At 31.0% G+C, this 12,310-nt stretch overlaps 1 protein-coding gene across 1 annotated transcript; it reads left to right on the top strand.

The window, feature by feature from the left end:
• Positions 1–2,795: 2,795 nt before the first annotated feature.
• LOC115975080 (alcohol dehydrogenase 1-like) lies at positions 2,796–9,541 on the top strand. The gene is made up of 10 exons (XM_031095725.1): positions 2,796–2,871; positions 3,633–3,769; positions 7,398–7,444; positions 7,651–7,976; positions 8,074–8,156; positions 8,252–8,327; positions 8,408–8,469; positions 8,619–8,714; positions 8,817–8,978; positions 9,425–9,541. The coding sequence occupies exons 1-10, from the start codon at positions 2,835–2,837 to the stop codon at positions 9,539–9,541; spliced, it is 1,143 nt and encodes a 380-aa protein (XP_030951585.1). The 5' UTR covers positions 2,796–2,834.
• Positions 9,542–12,310: the final 2,769 nt, after the last annotated feature.

Here is a 12,310-nt window from a genome sequence, read left to right as displayed (position 1 = left end):
AAGGTTTGATTCTAAGAAAATGGTTTTCATGGGTTTTCTTTAAAAAAGGGTTTTGAAGCAAAGAATCCATGGTTTTTATCTTTTTAGGGTAGAGCACTTAAATTTAAAAGGGGATTTTAAAAGGGGAAAATTTTTAGATTAAAACCACTTTATTTTTCAAAAGAGAATTTCCATGTTCTTTAGAAAAGGATACCCAAAACATAAATCAACATTTTGGAATTCAGCTCCTAAGCTCTAAATTTTGACAAGTAGTCTATTTGGTATTAGAGTCTTAAGTAGTTAAATATAATGCTTTCTCAGTTCAGTTTGTTCTAATATTCAACTGAATTAGTTTATAATTTCTCTCTCTAAAAACTACAATAAAAAATCCTAATAAGTTTATAAAATAGTGAGAAGTCTATTTTTTTGTTGGCTTAATTCAATGATAAAGTCGTATATATTGTGTTTTATTTTTAAGGTAACTTTCCAAGACTTAATTGTAATTTGCAGTAGATGTACTTGAGTCTCTCCTTTACATTCGGTAAGCTACATGGACAAAGATTTCATGACCTAGAGGCAACTAGGAGGTGACCTACCTAGCCCGCGACATCCACGTTGCAGGTGGTCTGGATGAGAGTGTTGATGTGCACCTCACAACTACCATGTGACCTTAGGGAGCGTCCAAGTTGCGAGTTGCACGATCTCTATACTTTGCTCCCTAGACTGCACCTGTCATCCGCATTTGCCAACACACGTAGACATAGTTGTGGGGCATGGCAAAGACTTCTAATAAGGGTGATACAAACCCTAAAAATCATAAGAGAGATATCCAAGAGATGTCACATTGAGTATAAGAAAAGAGAGAAACTTTATTTTGAGAAAAACACATTCTATCCTCTCTTTTCCATCTCTTTCAATGTTTTGATTGAAATTTTGTAAACTCTTTCCTCACCCATAAACACAAACCTTGTGAGTGAGAGAAAGCTTATGGAACCTTGAGAAGCCACCTTTAAATCCAATCTCTATTGGAGGTATTTCCATTGGTGCTTCAATGGAGGTTCTTTGGTAAGCTAGATGAAGAAAAGACTTGGTGAAGTTGGTTGCTAGCTAGAGTTTGGAGGGCTTGAGTACACAAGGAGAAATAGGCTTGGAGGGTTTATGTTAATCCATGTATTGCAACTATTCATTCCAGTGAAGATTTCCGACTGGTGGTTGGGGGAGAGGTTTTTATGCCCGGTGCTTAGGTTTTCCTCTTCCTAAATACGTTTTGGTGTTTAGTGTGGTTTGCTTGCTTTTCCCTTTATTTCCTTTACACAACTATATTGCCATGCTTTGTGTAGTATAGCTTGTTTTTTTTTGGAAATTGGTTAAGTCATTTATAATTGGACTAGTATGTTTAGTTTAGGTTAAAATTGATTAAGCTGTAAAAAGTTTGCTTTGGTTCTCAACACTTGCTAGGGATAATGTAGCACATTTCAAATAGTTTTTTTTAGTTACGTGAACAAGTATTAATTGATTGTATTGTTATTGCTCAGAATTGTGGAAAGTGTAGGCAAGGGTGTGTCTGAGCTCAAACTAGGAGACCTGTTCTCCCTTGGACACCAAATTTTGATTATTATGGGCATTTTGGTCATTTTGCCCATAGACACTCAAAATTGGTAAACTGGCATTCAATTGGGACAAATCACACTACATTTAGCATTCCCTTGATCCCGGAATCAAAATTATAATTTTTGCAATTTTTGGCTTAAAATTGGTATTTGGCATACAAAATGAGAGTGAACAAAATATAGTATTAAAAACTTTTTTATTTTTCCATTTTAATAAAATAAGTGGTGACTTTATATAACCCCTCGATCTAGGAGTGGGGAGAATATAGTCAATCAATTCGAGAGGCACCAAAATGATTCCACCTGTTTATGCGGGGTCGGCCCAATAAAATGCCAAAGGGCCCAGGGCGCCATCTCTCATAGATTAAAAAAAAAAGTATTTAATTTTATGTAATTTTTATATATATAGAGACTTTGTTCTTATTATTTTTTAAATAGGCTATTTAATTGGCATGGACATGATCATTTTATTGGACTAATTAGCATATGTGACCGACTTCAGCTGCATTTGATGACCAACTCGTAATGGGTATGACAAAATGGTCCGAAGTAAAATGCTATATAATGTCAAGAACTAAAATCTAAAATTTTCAACACAAATAGGCATAATTAAAATTCCTCAATACCCACAATACTTTGAGGGTACACTTGCAACTTAATTTGTTTTTCCCCCCAATTTTATTGATTTTTATTTTATTGATTTATTTTTGAGGGGGCTTTATTATTGGGCTAAAAGTTGAGGATTAAATTATCTAGAATTCTTAATCCATGGTGGAGCTTAAAATCCTAAATATGTATCTATTTTATTTGAACAAAGTTTAGGTATTAACATAGTTAACAATAAAAATATGACATGTATCATTGTTATGTGTAATGCACACACGACTTACTAAACCAAACTTAGGTGATTATTTACAATTATTAATTTTGGGTCAATGCGTGTGATCTAGACAAATTTTATCTTACAATCATTAACCAATTTTTAGCCAAACTTTGTCTATTTTAAAATGGATTAGATTTAATTGAGTCATCAATAGTCTAAATATATCCAAAATGGATTATAGTTCATCTTTATTTAGATATTTACAGGTAAAAGATAAAATCTTGGTAGCACTGTCCAGAATAAGTCAAGACCAAGCAGTATAAGTACCATCACAGAGACAAAATCAGGGCACAAACATTCACAACAAAAGTGATTTAATTTCAGCCAGACATTAATCACAGTCGTCATCATCCAAGTTAGCCATGTCAAGCACAGCCGGTCAGGTCATTAAGTGCAGAGGTGAGCCACCACTGACCACACTCTTCCTTTTCTCAATATGACCATGCTTTTGTAGTTGGGTTCTTCTCCGTTTCTGAAGTGGGGTTGGCTTTATTTATATACTTCAGTATGATAGTTTCAGTGATCAGTAGTCGCTGTCTTTCACATATTCTGTTTGTTGGCTTTGGTTTCTGTCTATGATGATTTTTTTATTAGATCTTATGCAGCTATTCTGTTTGTTGGCTTTGTTTTCTTTCTTTCATAAATTGATCACCTTTTAGTTTTGTAGTTTAGAGACATGCACTTCTTCTATGCATGCTTTGGTGTTTGCGTTTTCGTGAGTTGATCCTTTTCATGGCTTATTATTCTCTCTTGGATTTGTATATATCCAGACTGTTTCAGGCGAATTGCCTTTTTTTTTTTTTTTCGTGGATTGTGATCAGCTTCTGTTATTGTTGAAAGATATTAATATAAAAGAAATAAATTTTCAATTGTTTTTTTTTTTTGGTTAATCCTGTGATAAAAACTTTTTTGAATAATTTGATAGATGAGATGCGCGATTTAAAGTCAATTGTCAACTAGTTGAGTTATAAGACTCTTGACAAATATTATAGATTAATGAACTTTTATCATTCTGGACATTTTATTTATGTATATATTTTTTTAATAATTTGATAGTTACAATGAGTAATGACCATTTGAATTTTGGTTATTTCTAATAAAATTTTGATGTTTTATTATTGGAATTAGTAGACTAAATTGGGGTATTTGTTTTATTTAAGCCGCGGTGGCGTGGGAGGCTGGAAAGCCATTAGTGATTGAAGAAGTGGAGGTGGCACCACCTCAGACAAATGAAGTCCGCATCAAGATTCTCTTCAACGCACTCTGCCACTCTGATGTTTACTTTTGGGAAGCTAAAGTAACGGATTTCATATAATACTTTTTTTTAGATTAGCAATTCCCCATAAAACCCCATGTTGCCACATCAGATTTTTCTTAAATAGGAAATAAGGATATTTGGTACATTCATTATAAATGCCTATTAACTAACATAAATAACAGATTCTCAAAAAAAAAAAAAAAAAAAAAAAAAAAAACTAACATAAATAACAAATAGGAAATTCCATGTTGGGAAAAAAGTTTTTATTTTTATTTTTATTTTAAATGGAGGTATTGACCAAGTTAATATTAAGGGCAATCCATTGAATAAATTATCATATTTCAGCCCATTAATTACTAAGAATAGAAGCATTTGCAGGAGTAGTGTAAAATAAAATATTGCAATTTTTTTGGACAATAATCGTTTCAAAAGCCCATAATTCTTTCTCTTGATCAAAAAGAGCAAAACATAAAATAGGAATAACAGGTACTTATAAAAAAGTTGTAGGGGCCGATCAACTAGTATTGATCAAGTTTATTTCTTTTTTCTTTATGAGAAATTTAATCTGGATTAGTTTACCAAAGTTCATCTTTCTTCTTTTATTGTCTTTTTATAGTGAATTAGCATGTAACTCATGCAAATGTATGAATGCATTTAAAATTAAACACAATTTTCATTATAAAATATAAATAATTAGTTAAATTGTTAAAAAAAACCATGTAACACATGCATACATATAGATATATTTAAAATTTAACACAATTTTGAATATGAAAATATAAATAATTAGTCATTTTTTTAAAGTAAACGTAATTAGTCACATATTAAATTTTTTACCTAAATTTAATACTACTTATGATCTTCTTTTTTTTTTTTTTTTTTTTTTTTTTTTAATTTTTTATGAAAAGATTAAATGTGTGGTGATCTTTGTTGTGATGTGATTTTTATTGAGTATATGTGATTGGTTTTTTTTTTTAATTATTTTTATTTTATAATTCATTAATATTAAATTCTTAGTATTTTGCATTCATTAACTCACTTGGTACAAAAATTAAAAAACTTAAGTGCATAATTATGGTGTGATCCTCACATAAATTTAAACTCATGGCACAAAATTAGATTCTAATTGAACTTTCTCTAGGTTTTACTTATTAATATATACTAACTTGTAACCTTATGCATATGTATGGATATACTTAAAAGATACACATTAAGATGCATAGTATAATAATCTTACATATATAATTTAAATATTATTGATAGTCATTCTTATATTTTTTTTAAACTCTTTAAAAAGTCTTGTAAGAATGTTATTAGGTAGAAAATGTAAATTGTCCATTTTTAAAAATATTTTATGTTTATTAATTCTAGATTCTTTGATTTTCATATACAATAACTCACTTGAATGAATATTTATGATATTGTCCCACATTTAATTCAAAAATTAAGAAATAATACTCTCTCTAAAAATAAATAATTTATGACATATAGCGTAAAATTGGATTTCAATTGTAGAATCTAATTAGATTTTGTCTAAACTTTACTTATTAATATATATATATATATATATATATATAATTTTTGTGCCAAATGAATTGTTTTTAGTTATAAAAAAAGGCTCATAAATATAAAATCATTCAAACTCTCTCTTACTCTAATTTTATATATAGTGTTAGATATATGATTATGTTTTTTATGATTTATTTATATTGAACTCCTTGTTTTCTACTCTAAATTAACTCATTTGGCACAAAAATTTAAAAACTTCGATTAAATAGGACACGTGCTGTAAAATTAAACTCTAATTGAAATCTAATTTAAAATCTAATTGGATTTTCTTTCAACTTTACTTATATATATATATATATATATAGATGACTTATAAACTTGATTTGTTTTTAGTTCTACAAAAATAAATAAATAAATAAATAAAACTCATAAATATAAAATCATTTAAAAATTATGTTTTTTTTTTTTTTTATGGTTTACTTATATTGGACTTTTTATTTTTTACACTAAATTAACTCATTTGGTATAAAAATTTAAAACTTAGATTAGATGGGACACATGTCACAAAATTAAATTCTAATTGAAATCCAAGTTTTACATTAAATTAACTCACTTGGCACAAAAATTTTAAAACTTAGATTAGATAGGACACGTGGTGCAAAATTAAACTTTAATTGAATTCCAATTTGAAATCTAATTGGATTTTCTCTCAGTTTTACATATTATCTTGTAACTCCATGCATATACATAGATACATTTAAAGATATACAATAAGATGCATAATATAATTCCTATATATATAATTTAAATATTATTGATAGTCATTTTTTTATATTTTGTTAACTCTTTAAAAAAATTTGTAAAAATATTATTAGGTATAAAATGTAAATTGTCCATGTTTTTTTTTAAAAAAAATATTGTGAAGCACTTTTTTATTTTTTATTTTTTCTAGACTCTTTGATTTTTGTACTTAATAACTCACTTTAATGAATATTTATGATGTGGTCTCATATTTTATTCTAAAATTAAGAATTAAATTCTTTAAGAATAAATAATTTATCATTCTCAAAAAAAGAATAAATAATTGATAACACATTGCGCAAAATTGAAACTCTAATTTGAAATTCTAATTTGAGTTTCTCTCAGTTTCACCTATTATATATATATATATATATATTTGTTTTTTTAATAAAAAAATGAAAATAGATATTAGTGTTAATGAATAGGCATTTATTATAACTACATATATTGGCTTTGGAATGGAGAGACACAAAGATTTTGATGATGTTTTTAAAGACTTTATCAAAGATCAATTTTTTTAAAGGGACAGTAACTATTTTTCATAACAAGGAGGCCGGACAAAAAGCGGTGCTACTTTTTTCTCTTCATCTCTATTTATTATATACTTCTCCAAATACAAGAAGAGAAAATGGTGGTAACTTTTCCTTTTCATATCATTGATCTAGACTTCTCTAAATACAAGAATATCTCTTCAAACATAAATGACAGTAGAAATATGGAGTTTTATAGGAAATTCTTGTAGAATTTAACATATAGTTTTTTACATTTATGATTAATATTTTAATAAGAAAGGTGCATGATTTTTTGTTTTTTATTTTTGAGAGAAAGGTATCTCAATATAATAAGAGCAATAAACATAGTAGTATAACATTTTTTTATTATTATTGGGTATCAAGTTTTCGAAGGAACTTCGGTTTTTTATTTTATTTTATTCTTTTTTAAAGCTTGATGAGCCAAGTACATAGTATTATTCAAAAACTCCATACTATGCAAATGAATTTTTTTGGAGACTTGAACCCCAACTTTTTCCCACAATCCATAAGCACTTATACTTATAGAGTGACAATCGCGCCAAATGTGCGTCATGGTTATGCAAATGAAAATTTAACATATTGAATTATTGCAAAGTAGTAAATGCAGTTATATTTGTAATTGATCCTTCATTAATTTTGTTGGTTTCATTAATGTTGAAATCTAATTTGGTATTAAGGTGGGGAAACAAATGGTTGAAGTTAGCCACGCTATCTCCATGTAATTTATAAACAGGATTTGATGAATGTATTTACAGTTTGAATGGTAAAATTAGACTGGCGCGGTTGATTTTATGGTTGAAACTAAAATGTCCATTATATTGCAGGGGCAGACACCGTTGTTTCCTCGTATATTGGGTCATGAAGCTGGAGGGTATGTATTGACTCTAAATTTTGACTGGCAGTCTATTTGTTATGAGAGTCTTTAAGTAATTAAATATAATGCTTTCTCAGTTAAGTTTATTTCCAACATTCAATTGAATTAGTTTTTAATTCCTCTCTCTGCAGAATACAATTGAAAATCGTAATAATTTTTTAGTGGTATAACAAGTACTAATTGATTGTATTGTTGTTGCTCAGAGTGGTGGAGAGTGTAGGTGAAGGTGTGACTGAGCTCAAACCAGGAGATCATGTTCTCCCGTGCTTCACTGGAGAATGTGGGGATTGCCGCCACTGTCATTCAGAGGAGAGCAACTTGTGTGAAACTCTTCGGTTCAATACTGACAGGGGTGTTATGCTCAATGATGGCAAGACAAGATTCTCCAAAAATGGACAGCCCATTTACCACTTTCTTGGCACCTCCACATTTAGCGAATACACTGTTGTTCATGTTGGCTGTGCTGCCAAGATCAACCCTGAAGCCCCACTTGACAAAGTTTGTGTACTTAGTTGTGGAGTATCCACAGGTCTGGAGGAGTTCTGTTCAAGAATAATAACAACATCAGTGATAATATTCGTACTAATTTTTAGTTTCCATCGATCTATTTGTTTTTATACCTGTAGGTATGGGTGCCACTTTGAATGTTGCAAAACCCGAAAAGGGTCAATCTGTAGCCGTCTTTGGATTGGGTACTGTTGGCCTTGCAGTGAGTTTTCTTTTTTGCTATGTTCTATAATTTTTGGCAACTGCAAAAGGATTAGAATGGTTTTCTGTATCTCTAATCTTGTGCTGATATTTTAGGCTTGTGAAGGCGCAAGGATGGCTGGGGCTGGAAGAATCATTGGTGTTGATCTGAACCCTGGTCGTTTCAATGAGGGTGAGTCATTAATGGTATACATAAATATATATTCCTATTAACATGTGGGAGATGGTTTTGATTCTTAATCTCTTTTGCAGCCAAAAAGTTTGGTGTTACTGATTTTGTGAATCCAAAAGATCATGACAAGCCAGTTCAAGAGGTTAGTTTGGACGCCATTACTTGCTATTTCGTGATTAATCAGTTGGCATGACTCGCATGTATTTTGGGTTTTTTCTATATGTTCTGTTTAAAATGTTTACACTTCTCACCCTTTTGAAACTAATGAGGGTTATGCCTTCTCAATTATAGGTGATTGCTGAGATGACCGATGGAGGAGTGGATCGGGCTGTTGAATGTACTGGAAGCTTCAAGGCCATGATCCAAGCATTTGAATGCGTTCATGATGTAATGATTTAACGAATTTATATAGCTATGTTCTCTTATTATACAAGTGCTTCCAAGTCTCCCATTACGTTTCCACAGACAATAAAATTTTATTTTTCTCAGGGTTGGGGTGTTGCAGTACTTGTTGGAGTACCAGGTAACGATGACGCATTTACGACTCATCCTATGAATTTTTTGAATGAGAGGACACTTAAGGGTACTGCTTTTGGCAATTACAAGCCCCGCACTGATCTTCCTACACAGGTGGAAAAGTACATGAAAAAGGTAAGCTTATGTTTCAATTCTTGAACCATTTCGTCGTTCTCGTCAATTCACGTATCTTTTATATATAAGCAACTGAAAATGGAATAAGCAAAGTGCAACTCTCTTTGATTATTATGAAATGAGTTTTACTCACGTATGTCCTAAGGACATATGTTAGTAAATCATTTTAGAAATCTTTTAATGAAAAAATGAAAAAATAATTAACTAATTTGATTGTTTTTTCAATTTCCCATATAAAATTTCTTAAAATGAATGGTTAACATATATCCTTAGAACATACATTAATCCGATCCGAAATGAAATATACATACTTTAAATGAATGCAATTTTATATTATTATGAAGAGTCGTTACAAGATGTGATAGTTACTTTTACATAAGGACCAGGTAATTCTTTTTTTTCTTTTTTATATACTTAGTCATTGACTCCATTAATTGATGTTGCAGGAGTTGGAAGTGGAGAAATTTATCACTCACTCAGTCCCTTTCTCAGAGATCAACAAAGCGTTTGATTACTTGCTGAAAGGACAGTCTATCCGATGCATTATCCGCATGGAAGCTTAAAACATTCTCGTTCAAGATGGTGTGCATTATCTATGACCAGAGATCTTGCTCTGAATAAGATTTATAAGCTTATATGTAAAGAGAACAAGCAATTTATGATTTTATGTTACTTTTTTGTGTTATTTTATGAAATTGGTGTTGTTAATTTTTCTCATGTATGCAGGACTGGCAATAAGCCAGTCCACATTCTAGCAAGATAAGCTCAAAACCTTGTCAATGATGTAATTTGGATTGAAAAGATTCCTTGTTGTATTCAACAAGCTCTTATTCAGGATGTATCTGTATTGTGATGTTGTTATAATAATAGTTTCAGTGTGTTTTTATCAAAAAGAAAAAGAAAAATTTAAACACCCCATTTTGCAACTCACATTAACTTCATTCAAGGGCAAAATGGTCATTTCACATCCTAGGAGTAAAAATGTAATTTTGACCATTTGATCTCCAATTGCATATGTAAGATAAATTTTGAAAGCATAACAATCAAAATGATAGGTCATGAGCTTCAATTGGACATTCATATTAAAAAAATATCACGAAATTAAATTTTAACAATTAATATGCAAATATAGGAATTAAGTCCATCCATTTGTGATTAAGAATAATTAGATTTGATTGGTCCAATTTAAATTTACAGATGTGTCATAACGCTATTAGTTAGGACAATGATTTATTGTAGGCTTGCATGCATAGAATTTAATTCGGTGAAATGTTATTTTGAAATTCCTACATTAACCTTTTTCCACGTTGTAACATAGCCACTGACAAGTTCATTTGTCTCTACCATTTTGTTGGGAGATACCTAGACAAGTTAGTTGATGAATAGTGCCATAGGAATGCAAAATATCTTGGAAAGCATATTAAGTGTATTCAAGAGCATTATCAGATCGAAAAATTTTGATGCGTTTGGAAAATTGAGTTTCAACCATTTTTACAAAATTACAATTACTTGCAATAATTCAGAACGATGTTTCATATGAAAAATCCAGCTATAGTGAGAATAATCATTAACAAAGACAACAAAATATTGAAATCCACCAATACTAGAGACAGAAGAAGGCCCCTAGACATCAAAATGAATTAGGTCAAAAATATTAGTGGATATTGATTCACTAGTATTGAAAGGCAAAACTGGTTGTTTTCCTAACTAACATAAAACACAATCAAAATTTTTTGTGGACATTGAACCTAACAAAACTCTAGAAGCCAATTGTTATACCCGAGAGGAAGATGCGTGACCAAGTCAGGTATGCCAAAGTGCAAGGGAAGGAATAGAAGAAACTGTAGCAGTTGTAGCAGCAACAGAAACAAGAGCAGCAGATGGAAGACAAAGGTTGTCCACAGGAAACATACGCCTAACTCTGGGTATACTATGCAGGATTCGAGGACAGGATAATGGTATCCATGGGTTTTCTTTAAGAAAGGGTTTTGAAGCAAAGAATTCATGGTTTTCATCTTTTTAGGGTAGAGCACTTAAATTTAAAAGGGGATTTTAAAAGGCGAAAATTTTTAGATTAAAACCACTTTGGTTTTCAAAAGAGAATTTCCATGTCCTTTAGAAAAAGATACCCAAAACATAAATCAAAGTTTTGGAATTCAGCTCCTAAGCTCTAAATTTTGATGAGTAGTCTATTTGGTATTAGAGTCTTAAGTAGTTAAATATAATGCTTTCTTAGTTCAGTTTTTTTCTAATATTTAATTGAATTAGTTTATAATTTCTCCCTCTAAAAACTACAATAAAAAAAATCCTAATAAGGTTGTAAAATAACGAGAAGTCTATTTTTTGTTGGCTTAATTCAGTGACAAAGTTGTATGAATTGTGTTTTATTTTTAATGTAACTTTCCGAGACTTAATTGTAATTTGCGGTAGATGTACTTAATTCTCTCCTTTACATTTGGAAAGCTACATGGACAAACATTTCATGACCTAGAGGCGACTAGGAGGTGACCTACCTAGCCCGTGACATACACATTGCAGGTGGTCTGGATGAGAGTGCTGATGCGCACCTTGCAACTACCATGTGACCTTAGGGCTTGTCTAGGTCGCAAGTTGCATGATCTCTATACTCTACTTCCTGGACTACACCTGGTCAATGCACATTTGCCAGCACACGCAGATTCAGACGCAGTTGTGAGGTATGACAAAGACTTCTGATAAGGTTGATACAAACCCTAAAAATCATAAAAGAGATATCCAAGAGAAGTCACATTGAGTATAAGAAAAGAGAGAAACTTTATTTTGAGAAAAACACATTCCATCCTCTCTTTTCCATCTCTTTCATTGTTTTGATTGAAATTTTGTAAACTCTTTCCTCACCCGTAAACACAGACCTTGTGAGTGAGAGAAAACTTATGGAAACTTGAGAAGCCACCTTTAAATCCAATCTCTATTGGAGGTGTTTCCATTGGTGCTTCAATGGAGGTTCTCCAATAAGCTAGATGAAGAAAAGGCTTGGTGAAGTTTGTCGCTAGCTAGAGCTTGGAGGACTTGAGTACACAAGGAGAAATAAGCTTGGAGGGTTTATGTTCATCCATGTACTGCAACTATTTATTCTAGTGGAGATTTCCGACAGGTGGTCGGGGGAGAGGTTTTTACGCCCGATGCTTGGGTTTTCCTCTTCCTAAATATGTTTTGGTGTTTAATATGGTTTGCTTTCTTTTCCCTTTATTTCCTTTACACTACTATATTGCCATGCTTTGTATAGTGTAGCTTGTTTTGTTTGGAAATTGGTTAAGTCATTTATAATTGGACTAGTATGTTTAGTTTAGGTT

This window comes from Quercus lobata, chromosome 2 (genome assembly GCF_001633185.2).
Source record: "Quercus lobata isolate SW786 chromosome 2, ValleyOak3.0 Primary Assembly, whole genome shotgun sequence".
Classification (NCBI taxonomy): Eukaryota; Viridiplantae; Streptophyta; class Magnoliopsida; order Fagales; family Fagaceae; genus Quercus; species Quercus lobata.
Note: the sequence above shows the minus strand (reverse complement) of the source record. Positions and strands in the feature narration are given on the sequence as shown.

Coding starts and splice junctions, on each gene's coding strand:
- LOC115975080 (XM_031095725.1), top strand. CDS start 2,835: ATGTCAAGCACAGCCGGTCAGGTCATTAAGTGCAGAG. Junction 2,872..3,632: donor TCAGGTCATTAAGTGCAGAG/GTGAGCCACCAC, acceptor GTTTTATTTAAG/CCGCGGTGGCGTGGGAGGCT. Junction 8,715..8,816: donor CATTTGAATGCGTTCATGAT/GTAATGATTTAA, acceptor TATTTTTCTCAG/GGTTGGGGTGTTGCAGTACT.